The 11,691-nt window shown below is 34.2% G+C and overlaps 1 protein-coding gene across 3 annotated transcripts in view; it reads left to right on the plus strand.

Annotated features, from left to right (window-relative positions):
• The window catches only part of LOC146530367 (uncharacterized), a 66,627-nt gene that overhangs the window by 24,300 nt on the left and 30,636 nt on the right, over window positions 1-11,691 (plus strand). The window contains exons 3-5 of one of the 3 annotated variants that reach the window (XM_085200932.1): window positions 7,968-8,351; window positions 9,207-9,428; window positions 9,851-10,075. In XM_085200932.1, the coding sequence (XP_085057058.1) occupies window positions 7,968-8,351; window positions 9,207-9,428; window positions 9,851-10,075 (831 nt within the window). The remainder of the gene's footprint in view (window positions 1-7,967; window positions 8,352-9,206; window positions 9,429-9,850; window positions 10,076-11,691) is intronic. The other 2 variants (XM_085200934.1, XM_085200933.1) reach the window with 2 other exon arrangements.

Genomic DNA, 11,691 nt, shown 5'->3' on the forward strand with positions numbered 1-11,691 from the left:
CTATTATAGCAGGGAAAATTTCAACAGTCTATCACAGTTCGTGAATACAACTACAGCCTGGTGACAGACGGACAGACAGATAACGGAGTCTTAGTAATATGATCTCCTTTTACCTTTTGGGTACGGAACTCAAAAAAAAATAACGTTCAATGATCATTAAATCTCATAATTAAAGTTAATTGAAGCTTTTGAGTGCCAGTAGTAATCATTATTAATTGTTGTAAGGAGAGTAGGCAGAGGGAACTCAATGTTAAAGTGCACCGATCCTCATTTTCCATTCACTTCTTGAGACATTGCGCTAGGAGTGGCGGAACATAACGCCGCATTTTATCTTGTTACAAAATGAATATACATAATACTATTTTATATCGACCATCGTACGGAAACTTCACTTTATTTACCAATTTTTTTTTTAAATTACTATAAAAGTATTAATTTCCTAACAAATTCAAGCTATCCCCGTCTCAAATTGGTCGTGACGAGTCCGAAACGCATCTACCAAAGAAAAAAACCTCTAAACTATAGATCATTCAACTCCAAGTCGTTGAAAAAGTTCAAGCAAAAAGCTAGCGATTGTGTTTTGCGCCGCTAAAATGTTTTGTCAAAGCCTTTTTTTAATCATGCTTCTCGATCGAATTTGATCGTCTCGTCGCGTCGTGGCGCAGTGGAACAGCGTGTGACTGGAAACGAGGTGGATGTGGGTTCGATTCCTTTTCAAAGGAAGGGTAATATTTAGTAAATTTTCATTTACCCGCTATCGAAATTTGAAGAGAGAGAGAGAGAGAGAAAGTATTAAAATATTTTAATATCTATACATCATTTACAAATGGATTCGAATCCAAGCACGGTTCATTACTTTCACGGCAATTTTACCAGTATACCTACGATAACATTATACCAGCAAATAAAATGGAAGCGTCATTTTAGCGGCCATACGTTTTTTAACTAACTGCTTGAGTCATTTAGCGTATCTCCATAGTGAGAGTGCCAGTCAAAGTGTATCTATAGAAATGATATGTTATTTGTAACGAATTGTGCCGTTATAACGGCGTTAAACGCCATATAAGGAATGTCGGATATCTTCTTATTTAATTATTAATTTATTATTATTAAAGTTTTGATTAGGAGGCCAGTCGTAACGCAGGAGCACAAAGCGTGTTTGTAAGGACGACTGGTTGTAAGTTCAATTCCCTCTTGAGGAACGGAAATATTTATTTATATTTATATTTCCATTCCTTGTGGCAAAGCGCGGCGTTGGGTTCCGCCACTACACACGCAATGCGTCCAGAATTTGGCGAGTGTCTTAACGCTAGGTTCCCTCTGCCTACCCTGCTACGTGTAGGATACAGCGTGAAGCTAAAACAAGTCCTCGCAAACAAACTAGCGGGCGACGACTAGTAAATGTATAAAACAAACCTTCAATGTCAAAATGTTAATATCTCTTTAGTATTAAAAAAAACAATTAAAGTTCTTAATTATTTTAAATAACTTTTATTATAGTAAGGTACAGGGAAATTTAATTAAACTAATTAGACATTATCACATTCTACTTCCGGTTGCGTAAGGGGCATCGTGGCTTAGAGGCACACAGTGTGACTGTAGTACACGCGATAGCTGTGGGTTCGATTCCCACTCGGGCGAATGAATTATTTACATTTATTCGCTTTGGTAACAATACAAAGCGCAAAGTTGAGTTCCACCACTCAACACATAATAATAACAGCCTTTAAAACTGTCATGAGTGGTAAACGGAGAGTATTAACACTAGGTTCATATATGTATAAGTTTAAAGTTTTTAGTAACTTTTTTGTTTGTTCAGCAAATTCGTGACTGCTCTGGAATGTGAGAACGATATAAGGTTATTTATAAACTATGTTTATTATAATAAAATAATTACAATAATAACTTCACGCTGTATCTCGTATCAGTAATATCACTGTATTCTTGAAATGCCATTAATCCATTTTAGGATTCAGTTAAGCAAAGAGAACCTAGTGTCCAGAAAGCATGACATTCTTTTTCTTGATGCAGAACTAGTTCTTTTTATCTGCGGCTTCGCTCGCGTGGCCAAATGTCGATAAGCAAGAGTTGTGTATGATACCTTGGTACATTGTAAGTGCAGGAGGTAACTCCGACTCCTGACCAGTTACAGTGGATTACAGGAAACATCTAACGTAACGTAATATAGCTTATAGCCATCGTCGATAAAACTCAATACAAAATTTACATTTATTTTATTCGCATTAGTAGTTTCGGTCTTTAAGCAAACAAACTTATCATTATAAAATTTGTATTAAATCAATATACTTACTTTATACTTACTTAGTACTTATATAGATTTCTCAAACAATGTTTATTTTTTAATATATATGCTAGCTAAACTGTACTTAAACGTAGTGTTGAATAAAATATAGTTAAATATATTACTTTTTTGTCAAGTGACTATTTTTGTTCTTTACAAGGTGTACGGGCGCCCTTATGACATACAAGAGTACGCACTACGCATGCAAGAACATAATAATAGGTGTAGTTGTACCATGTAATTTGCTTACTACTAGGAAAGTTAACTTCTACACTTTAATCTATTCTTGGTTTCCGTATGAATTTTATTTTAAAATGGTGCGCAGACTTAAATCATTCTATCGATTTTTAAATAGTTTTATTATTCTGTCAGTTACTCAGTAACGAAAAAACTTTTATAGATACACTCATTGATGTAACATGAAATGGCGGCACGATAAAGAATGTATAGAAATAATAAATCATTCCATAAAAGTAATCGTGAAAAATAAAACTAATTGTCTATTAGCTGCAAGAGAAGATGATACATCATGGACCCTGGGTAAAGGTGTATAACTTCAAATTTTATGGTCTTTAAGGTACCGTACGCTACTTTCTATTTGTTGGGTTAAAATAGAAGAAAAATCCTATAAATTATTATGTTGCTCGTCTTTCTTGTTTTGTGTGAAAATCGCTGCGTAATCGAAACCTACATTAACTAATTCAAATGTTTATTCTGTGTCTTATTTAGTGTCTTAACACTAGATTATTTCCACTTATGCTGCTATGTGCGGAATACCGCGTGAAACTTTAAAAATAAAAAATCGATCTTAGGCCGCTTTTTAGTGAGTTATGAACTATTAATAATCTGTGGGTATATTTTGTTTTCAAATTCTCATGTTGGTATCATTGAAACTGTCAAATTTGACAAACGATGTGTCCATGTTTTAAACTTTTTTTAATATAATTAGTGGATTTTGGTTTGAGATATCATTTATTTATGCCTCAGATTGATATTTTATCATATTTTTGTCCGTTTTGGCTTTGTTTAGATAAAGAAAGCGTAACGTATACTGATGGATTTTTATGTAGTTTAGAAATATTGAATATGTTCATTTCCTCGCTGTGGTAACATGGCGAAGTGCGGCACTGAGTTCCCTAGGGAAGGGAAATGTCTTAATGAGAACGGAGTGTCTTAAAACTAGGATCCCTCTGTCTACCGTCCTATGTGCGGGATACAGCGTGAAGCTCAAGAAAAACATAATAATGCCACCGTTGCGGAACAGTTAGATACCGACCGATCGACCGAACGACGGTTATGAATTGGAACTCGAGGGAAAGTTTTTATTTTAAACTAGCTTTTATTTGTCACATGCGTGATTAAAGAGAAATAACTAAGAACTGTGTATGACACATTTTAACGAGATAACTGACTGAGGTAATTGGGGACTACATCAAAACAATTAACCTATCAAAGGGCGGCGTTGATTTCCGCAACTTAATACGCGTTGCCTCCAGAATTCAACGGAAAATGGGGAACGGAGTGTCTTAACAGAAGGTTCCCTCAAAAAAAACCTATAACCTGTTATAAAAGCAATAGCCTTACTTGAGAAATAGCTAGTAATGCGTCTATCATTGTCTAACATCCTCAGATTAGCAAGTTCCGCCAAAGAAACTCTTCAACCATATGATATTTGTATACTAACTAATCATTACTACTTATAACTTTCTTTTAACATTATACAAAGCAGAATTCGAACCCACTGTAACCAACTTGAACGCTAAACCTCCCACAAATCTACATATTAAAACTTTAAATAGAACATGCAGTGCCACAATCCGTCTGAGAGCGTTGCGGCCGGAGTGTGGACTTGCAATAAAGATTAGCCTTACACTACGGGTTTCAGTTACTTATTTAACGTATAATTTAGTTAAGTGCTTTAAAATACAATTGAATTTTGTCATCATCAAGATCATAGATTTGATTTAAAAAAAAAAAATCTTAGAGGCAGTCAAGGCGCAATGGTTGTAGGTTTGGTTTTCCATTCGAGGGAGTGTATATGAGTTTCCACATTCTACTAGGACAAAACGCCGCGCTGCATTCCTTCTCGATTTATGGCAGGTGTAAAAAATGTGGATTTTCACTAAGTTCTTTTTACCCACCCATCTTAATGCAGGGGATCCATAAAATTATATGTATGTATATTAAGAATTTGAAAATATGTGAGAATAGTGGTTTGTTTCACTTTCACGCAAAAACTGAACGGATTTAGATAAAACTGTACAGTACGCTAAAATTTATCTATAATATGACAATAAGTTTAAGCGGGCGAAGCCGCATATCGGTCGACGCTATTGCTTTAAGTATACATTATTTCAAGCAACGCCAAATAATTTAGTAGTGGTATCTCTATACAAATATAAATAATTAATGAACCGTGATTCGTAAATTTGGTATAAGTTTACACCCCATGTGCATCGCCTGTACGAGTATATGTGATATAATCTAATTGTTAAGCGACGATGCGTCTACCCGTAATATGGAGGGTGACCGTTTTTGATGGCTTTATAAATACTGTACTGTGTTTTCTTTTTAACCGACTTAGAAAAAGTAGGTAACCAATTTGACATATTGCCAAAGTTTTTGAGTATGCTTTTTTTGAATTTCACATTTTTCTCTAGCGGTATAGACAGAGAAGATGGAGCGCCAAGCGCTACGATCTCTGTCAACGTGTTTCGCCTCGTCCTCTGAACTCGCACATACATGTTGGAGGAGGTCCTCATGTTTTACGTGCCCTTGCTAGGGTACCATAATAAGTACTGTTCTCCTCCACCGAAATCGAGTATATACGTGTTGAATATCGGAACCTAACGCCGCGCTATATCCTCCACAGCGGGAAATAAAAATAATTTAAATTTAATCATTATCTCGAAGAAACCTCGTCTTATGCATATATTATGCATGCATGCATACAGAGGTATGCAGCTTCGCTCAATCATTTCACTAATTTTTCGAGATCATTGCATGTTAAATTGCGGAATTTAACGCAGTGCTTTTTCTTTTTACCAAAGGAAGAAAATTAAAATAATTCATTCACCCGAATGGGAATGGAACCTACAAACGTCGCTCTTATAATAAGACCCTTGCCACTGCAATAACATATCTCTAGGGGCTTGTAATGGTTAGTTTAACTGACGATTGATACATTGCTAGGGATCGCTAATTTTATTATGAAATACTAACATTCAAGTGGTTGTGAGTTCGATTTTGAATATTTAAAATATTTGTGACATTACAGCTTAAACACATTGGTTATATAACAGTCGAATTATACAAAACCTTTACACAAATTGTAGCCTATGGGTAATTCTGATGTATATACATATAAGCTATATTGTGTAAAGTTTCATCTAAATCGGATCAGTAGTTTTTTTGTGAAAGTGGATGAAGTACAAAAATACATCTATATATATAAAATCGAAAGGTCACTCACTCATCACGAAATCTCAGAAACTACATGTGCTAGGAACCTCAATTTTTGCATAGGAGTTGTTTATGGGACGTAGGTGCTCGCTAAGACGGGAATTTGCAATATTCGACTTCTAAGGGGTTGCTTTTGGGGTTGAAAGTTTGTATGAAACTTCGTTACTACGAATGCTAGGAGTCTCAAATTTTACATGGACGTCACTTATAGGATGTAGGTACTCATGAAGACAGAAATTAATAATAACGTAGTTCAAGCAGGCGAAGCCGCGGGCGGGCCGCTAGTTTATAATATTAGTAGTATATAATTTACAAAAAATGAAGAGATATTCTTTTTTTTCAATAGATTTTACCTACCAACTTCTCTTAAATAAAGCACACACATAAGTATTAATTTATCGACGTAGTAGAGCAGCGTCTAATAGTAGTGATAGTTATGGGTTTAATCCCCAGTTGGGGGAATAAATTATTTTCATTCAATGCGGCGTTCAGCTCCACCATTCAACACGGAATACCTTGAAAATTAGGTTTCTGCTGCCTACCCTGCTTTGTTATTTCCCAATTTTCATACATGAAGTTGCTATCCCTTTAATACTACTCGAACATTAAAGATCGTTGGAATTCGTACCCCCGCACATGACCCTTAGAGAGTGATACTAGATGATCCATAATAAAAATTATTACTTAAACATGGATTAAATAATAAAATTAGTATAAGGGATACTGACATGTTAGATGTGAGGGATGCTGGGAGGACTTTATGCAAAAGCTTCATTATTGTTTTTTTTGACTTTAAAAAGTAAGTTTAACAGACCGCCAGCCGGGTGGCCATATATTTAAAAAAAAGAATTATATGCCATTGCAAAGTATTACGACTTCTAAAGTATGGAGAACGGAGATGCTGGTTTGGTTTCTTAAAATACAGCTTAGATTATACAACCTTACAGTGTTAATTTAGTCTTTCTGAAATATATGTTTTTAATTTTCTCGTTTTGCGAACAAGAAAATGTGTCGACTGAAATTTCGTCACTGAATAAACAATGTCTTAAAAATTATGTGGTGCGCGGGAACAGAGTGTTTAACACTTTCTCTCTTTCCATCTCCACCCACTCACCATGCCTACATTGCTCTTCGGAAGAAAGGAAATTAAATTGGCGACCTCTCGCTGCAACCGTCCTAACATTGAGCTATCTAAGGGTGAGACGTCGTTGCGGTACATTTCATCGAGAAGCGATTAATAGAATTAACTTGTTAGCTTATAATACATTTTGATTTTCACTTAATTTAGTACTATTTATATGAAATGGCTGTAGGTGCCTGAGTGTTAACGCGAAGGTCGTGGGTTCAATTTCCACTTGGGGGAATAAATTATTTATTTTCTTTTTTGTTAAGTTCCGCCAATATATTTTAAGATTTGAGTGTCTTACCATTAAGTTCTCTCGTTTTGCCCTGTTATATCCAAAGAGTAAATATAAAAAAAATAAATGGAAAGGATAGCTTTATGATGTATTCTAGAAATTACAGGATAGATAGAGGGAAGTTGGGCAAGTATTCGTAAACCGCTTCGCTTGAGACGCTGTTTTAATAGTCTGTGAATGAAAACGACATCTCAAGATAACTCTCAAGATCGATCTCAGGGTTGTGAGCGTTTTATTAATACGGGCCCTGGTGAAGAAACACTTAGTTAAGAAGAAATACGTAGCACACGCATTGCCTAATTTTGGAGACACTCAGTCGTACCTCCAGACCAAAACGAGAATGAAAAAAATAACAAGATATTTCTTAAATGATTTATCATACAATTAAATATTTTTTCCCGAGATGCATTTAATGTTGCTCATCTTACATGCATTGGGCGTTACGTTTTAAATGCATTTTTGTATTAAGCCATAAATATTTGTTTCTGTTTTATGTCTACTGTTTTTAAAAAGTAAAGCGATTTTGTTTATTTTAAGATCACTTTATATACTGTGGCCGCAGACAGGAAACAAAAAAAGGCAAAAAACTTGACAATTTATATTTCTATTTTTATATTATTTCATTTGAATTTCCTAACTTAAGACTGTTGTTGGGATGTTTTTAAGCATTGCTTAATTAACTTCTAGAAATGTTAAGCATCACTTGAAATATATTCACGACAAGTTCCTTTGACTAATGTAAGTTGTATTTTTCTATATTTATTTATCTATTATATTTATTTCAGAACTGGTCTGAAGTTACGTCAACTTACCGACGGAAGCCATCTTGTCCAAATAATATACACACCAAATGGCGCGATTCAAGACTGCGAATACATAACCGAAGGAAAAACAGCTAGGAATTTCCTAAAAACACTTAGAAAAGAATTAAAATTAGCACTAGACGAACAATCTTTTAGACTGCAAGAAAAAAAATCAAACACAGACAACAATGAAAAGTTTTACCGCCATTTTAGTAACGTGACGTTTCGAGTTTTAAAAAATGGCGACAGTTTGCCGTCAAATATTGCGTCGTGGTTCAATTATGACAGATTAAAAAATGAATGTTTCGAACGCCACGAGGAGCTAACTTATATGATGGAGCACAAAGAAGATTCTGGATTAACAAGGTATAAATTTATTGTCTACGCCCATTAAATCATTCACATTTGCACGTGCTTTTAAATATATCTATATACCTACTTATAATCAAATTTGTACCAATGCAATGACCTCTTCTACACTGCACCCTTGGATCCTACGCCATTTTATTATGTTAGGTAAAATGTATTCTGCTAATGCTCTGTTTAATAGATAAAATAAAGCTACAATATCACAGGGTATAATATATACGGAAAAGAATGCGCACAGATAATATATTCATATGTATATGGACTTAGCAACTTAGTAAAAATGGAAAATGGTATTTAATGTTTTTGCGTAACTTCGTTAACGTATTTGTATGTTTATTATTTTGAAATATGAAAATTATTTTTTTTCACATAATTTATGCACGTTTTTATTGCACGATTATTATACTTGGCTTTATAATTTTTATCCTTGATTACGTTTTATTACAAAATTTAAAAAAATATGTCAATGTTACTTATATAAAGTGTGCCTTGAAATTATTCTAATAATAAAAAAAATATACAAAAAGAAATAAAATTCAGTATGAGTTTATATACTATCATTATCTACCATACCATTTTAGAATTAAAATGATGATATTTTTTGTTTTTAATATAAATATAATATAACATTTCATCTTTTAAAAGTCACGTTCCAATTTATTATTATTACCATAAGTCTAGTCTATATTCTCTTCTACAGCGGCCCTCTTTAGTTAGATCTATCAGCTTTCGTTCATCTGCGATCTCATCCGCTTTGGGTTCTGGTATTTTCAACAAAACTTCTAAAATCCTAAAAGTCTTGCTTGCAATACAAAATATTGAACTCTGGTGCCATTCGTGCATGGATGACAGGTCCCGCAGGTCGCTCAGGGAGAATTTCATTATGCCGGGAACGAAATGGTGTGGTGCTGGTCAATTAGCCGAGAGATACAACGATTTGGGCGCCGATAGAAAAGAAGATATATGCTGCAGGGCACACGACAACTGCAAAGTGAACATTGGAAGTTTCCGTCGAAGATTCGGCTTGTTTAACTATAGGCCGTATACTATTTCGCACTGTAGGTGCGATAGGAGGTTGGTTGACTTTTAATCCTTCTGGGTTTCCTCTTTTTGTTGGCTTCAGGTGTTGAGGTAGCTAGCATTTTGGGGTGGTGTGTTATCATGTTATTAAGTATATTAAATCTGTGCATAACTCGGAATTTATGGTACTTTAGTAATAAAGCAATAAAATCTACTATTCAAGACGCGACGCGACGGTCTTATCAATTTTTTTTTATTATTAGGCGCGTTTCAACGAAAATATTTGAAAGTAACTTTATCAGGTACGTCAGCAATAAAATGTCGGGTGATCTATCTCAGTGGGCAGTTTTACAACTCGGTATGACGGATCGCGTTATTTATGACAAACTTAAAAGACGTCGGTGGTCGAGAGGTCATTACATTGGCGGTGACACTGTCACGGCCATAGTAAGTCATCGGATATTAAAAATTAACAGAACGAAGCGTGATTCCATGGATTTGCTCCGAGTTCCTGGGACTAAATGGTGTGGGAAGGGCTATTCAGCTACCAGATATTCTCAATTGGGAGGTTATACCAGAACAGACAGATGTTGTCGGGTCCACGACTTGAGATGCCCATTTTGGATCGGTGGCATGGAGAAGAAGTATGGGCTGTACAATTGGCGTGTAAATACCCTCATGCATTGCAGATGCGATGAAAGGTTCGTAATAGGTTCATTGTCAAGTAGTTACAATATTTGTTTGGTTAGTCTTTGTGTGTACAGCTAGTATTATTAGGATTTTTGTGTTTAATCTGTACTTAAAAAATAACGATTTTTATATGTATAGGTATATGTTTTTGTGTGTCCTGTTTTTATGCATGCAATTTTTATGTGTTTTGTGTTGTTTAAATTTTTAATACATTTAAATAAGTGAAGCTAAAGTGGATCAATTCTATACTTGTATATGAGTAGGATAATTTTATGAGCATAGGTAACGGAGTGTCTTAGCGGTACGGTCCCTATGCACACCCTGCTATACACGGGATAGAGCGTGAAGCCAGAAAAATAATAAAATTCCCTTACAGGAGTACTGACAACAAAATTTTAATAATCGTTTAGACATGACCACATAGATTTATATCCACGAATTTTTAGTGGTTTTTATCCTGCTAAGTTAAAATTTTTATACGTTTATTAATTTTAATGTGGGTTTTAAATGTTGTGTGTAGTTTTAAGTTTAATGGTAATCTTATGTTGCTTGCATATGTCTCTGCTTTTTTATTCTTAATTGTTATTTAGGTTCAAAAGTAAAAAGAGAGTTTCTAGAGACAAAATATAGATGATATAAGTTCATAAATTATTTTTTATTTGATTTTTTATATACCTATGAATATAAGGTAAGTTTTATTAGTACTGGGTAGTGTATGGGAATGCCCAATAAAGATCAACGGGTCTTTATTTTACTAACTCTTTTACCTTTAGAAATAAATAAACAATTGTGTATCACATATTAAGACGACATTTTAAGTGCCCGTGGTTACATATAAACGATTAACATGATTTAATATAATCTTTCACCATAAACTAACAATACAACACAAAAAATATGGAATATTTCATACAAGACAAAGTGCGGCGTTAACTTCCGCCACTCAACACGGAATGTCCCGGAAACTGGCAGCGCGTGGGGAACGGAGGAACTTAACTCTTTCTACCTTAGTATGCGGGATATAGCGTGGTGCTGAAATCAATATGTCCTAGGTGAATTTAAGTTACGATCTCTGTCATAATAGTCATTAGCTATGAATTCGACTAAAAACGCCATATGGGGCCATAAAAAAACCTACCACGCACCCAAATGATTAAATTAATAGAGTCGTTTCCTTGGACGCGGTAAAAAGTAAAAAATAAAATAAGTAATAATAAAAAGTAACGCTGTCCTGTCGTCGGTGAGATAAGAGGGAACAGAGGAATAAGTAGAGAAGTGTGTGTTGTTTTTTTTTAGAAAGTTATTTTAAATTGTTGTTTTTGCTTTTTTTGTTAGTTTTCGTAATATTTTTATATTTTTGCGTTTATTTTATTTGAGTTGAGTAATTTTAGTAAAAACATACAGTGATTCTCATTTACGATGAGTAAATTTTGTCAAATTAACTATTTTAAAAATATACATATAATACTAAGTAGTATTTTTAGAGATATTTCATAATAATATATAGATATTTTCATTGCTCCATACGGATAAGTAATAAAGTGACGTTTAACTTCAACCTATACGTCGTAATGTCTAATTTTTTTACTACAATATATCCCACATATAGCTAAGAAGGCAGGGGGAA

Source organism: Heliconius melpomene, chromosome 17 (assembly GCF_056956725.1).
Source record: "Heliconius melpomene rosina isolate 202511_hmr_F chromosome 17, ASM5695672v1, whole genome shotgun sequence".
Taxonomy (NCBI): domain Eukaryota; kingdom Metazoa; phylum Arthropoda; class Insecta; order Lepidoptera; family Nymphalidae; genus Heliconius; species Heliconius melpomene.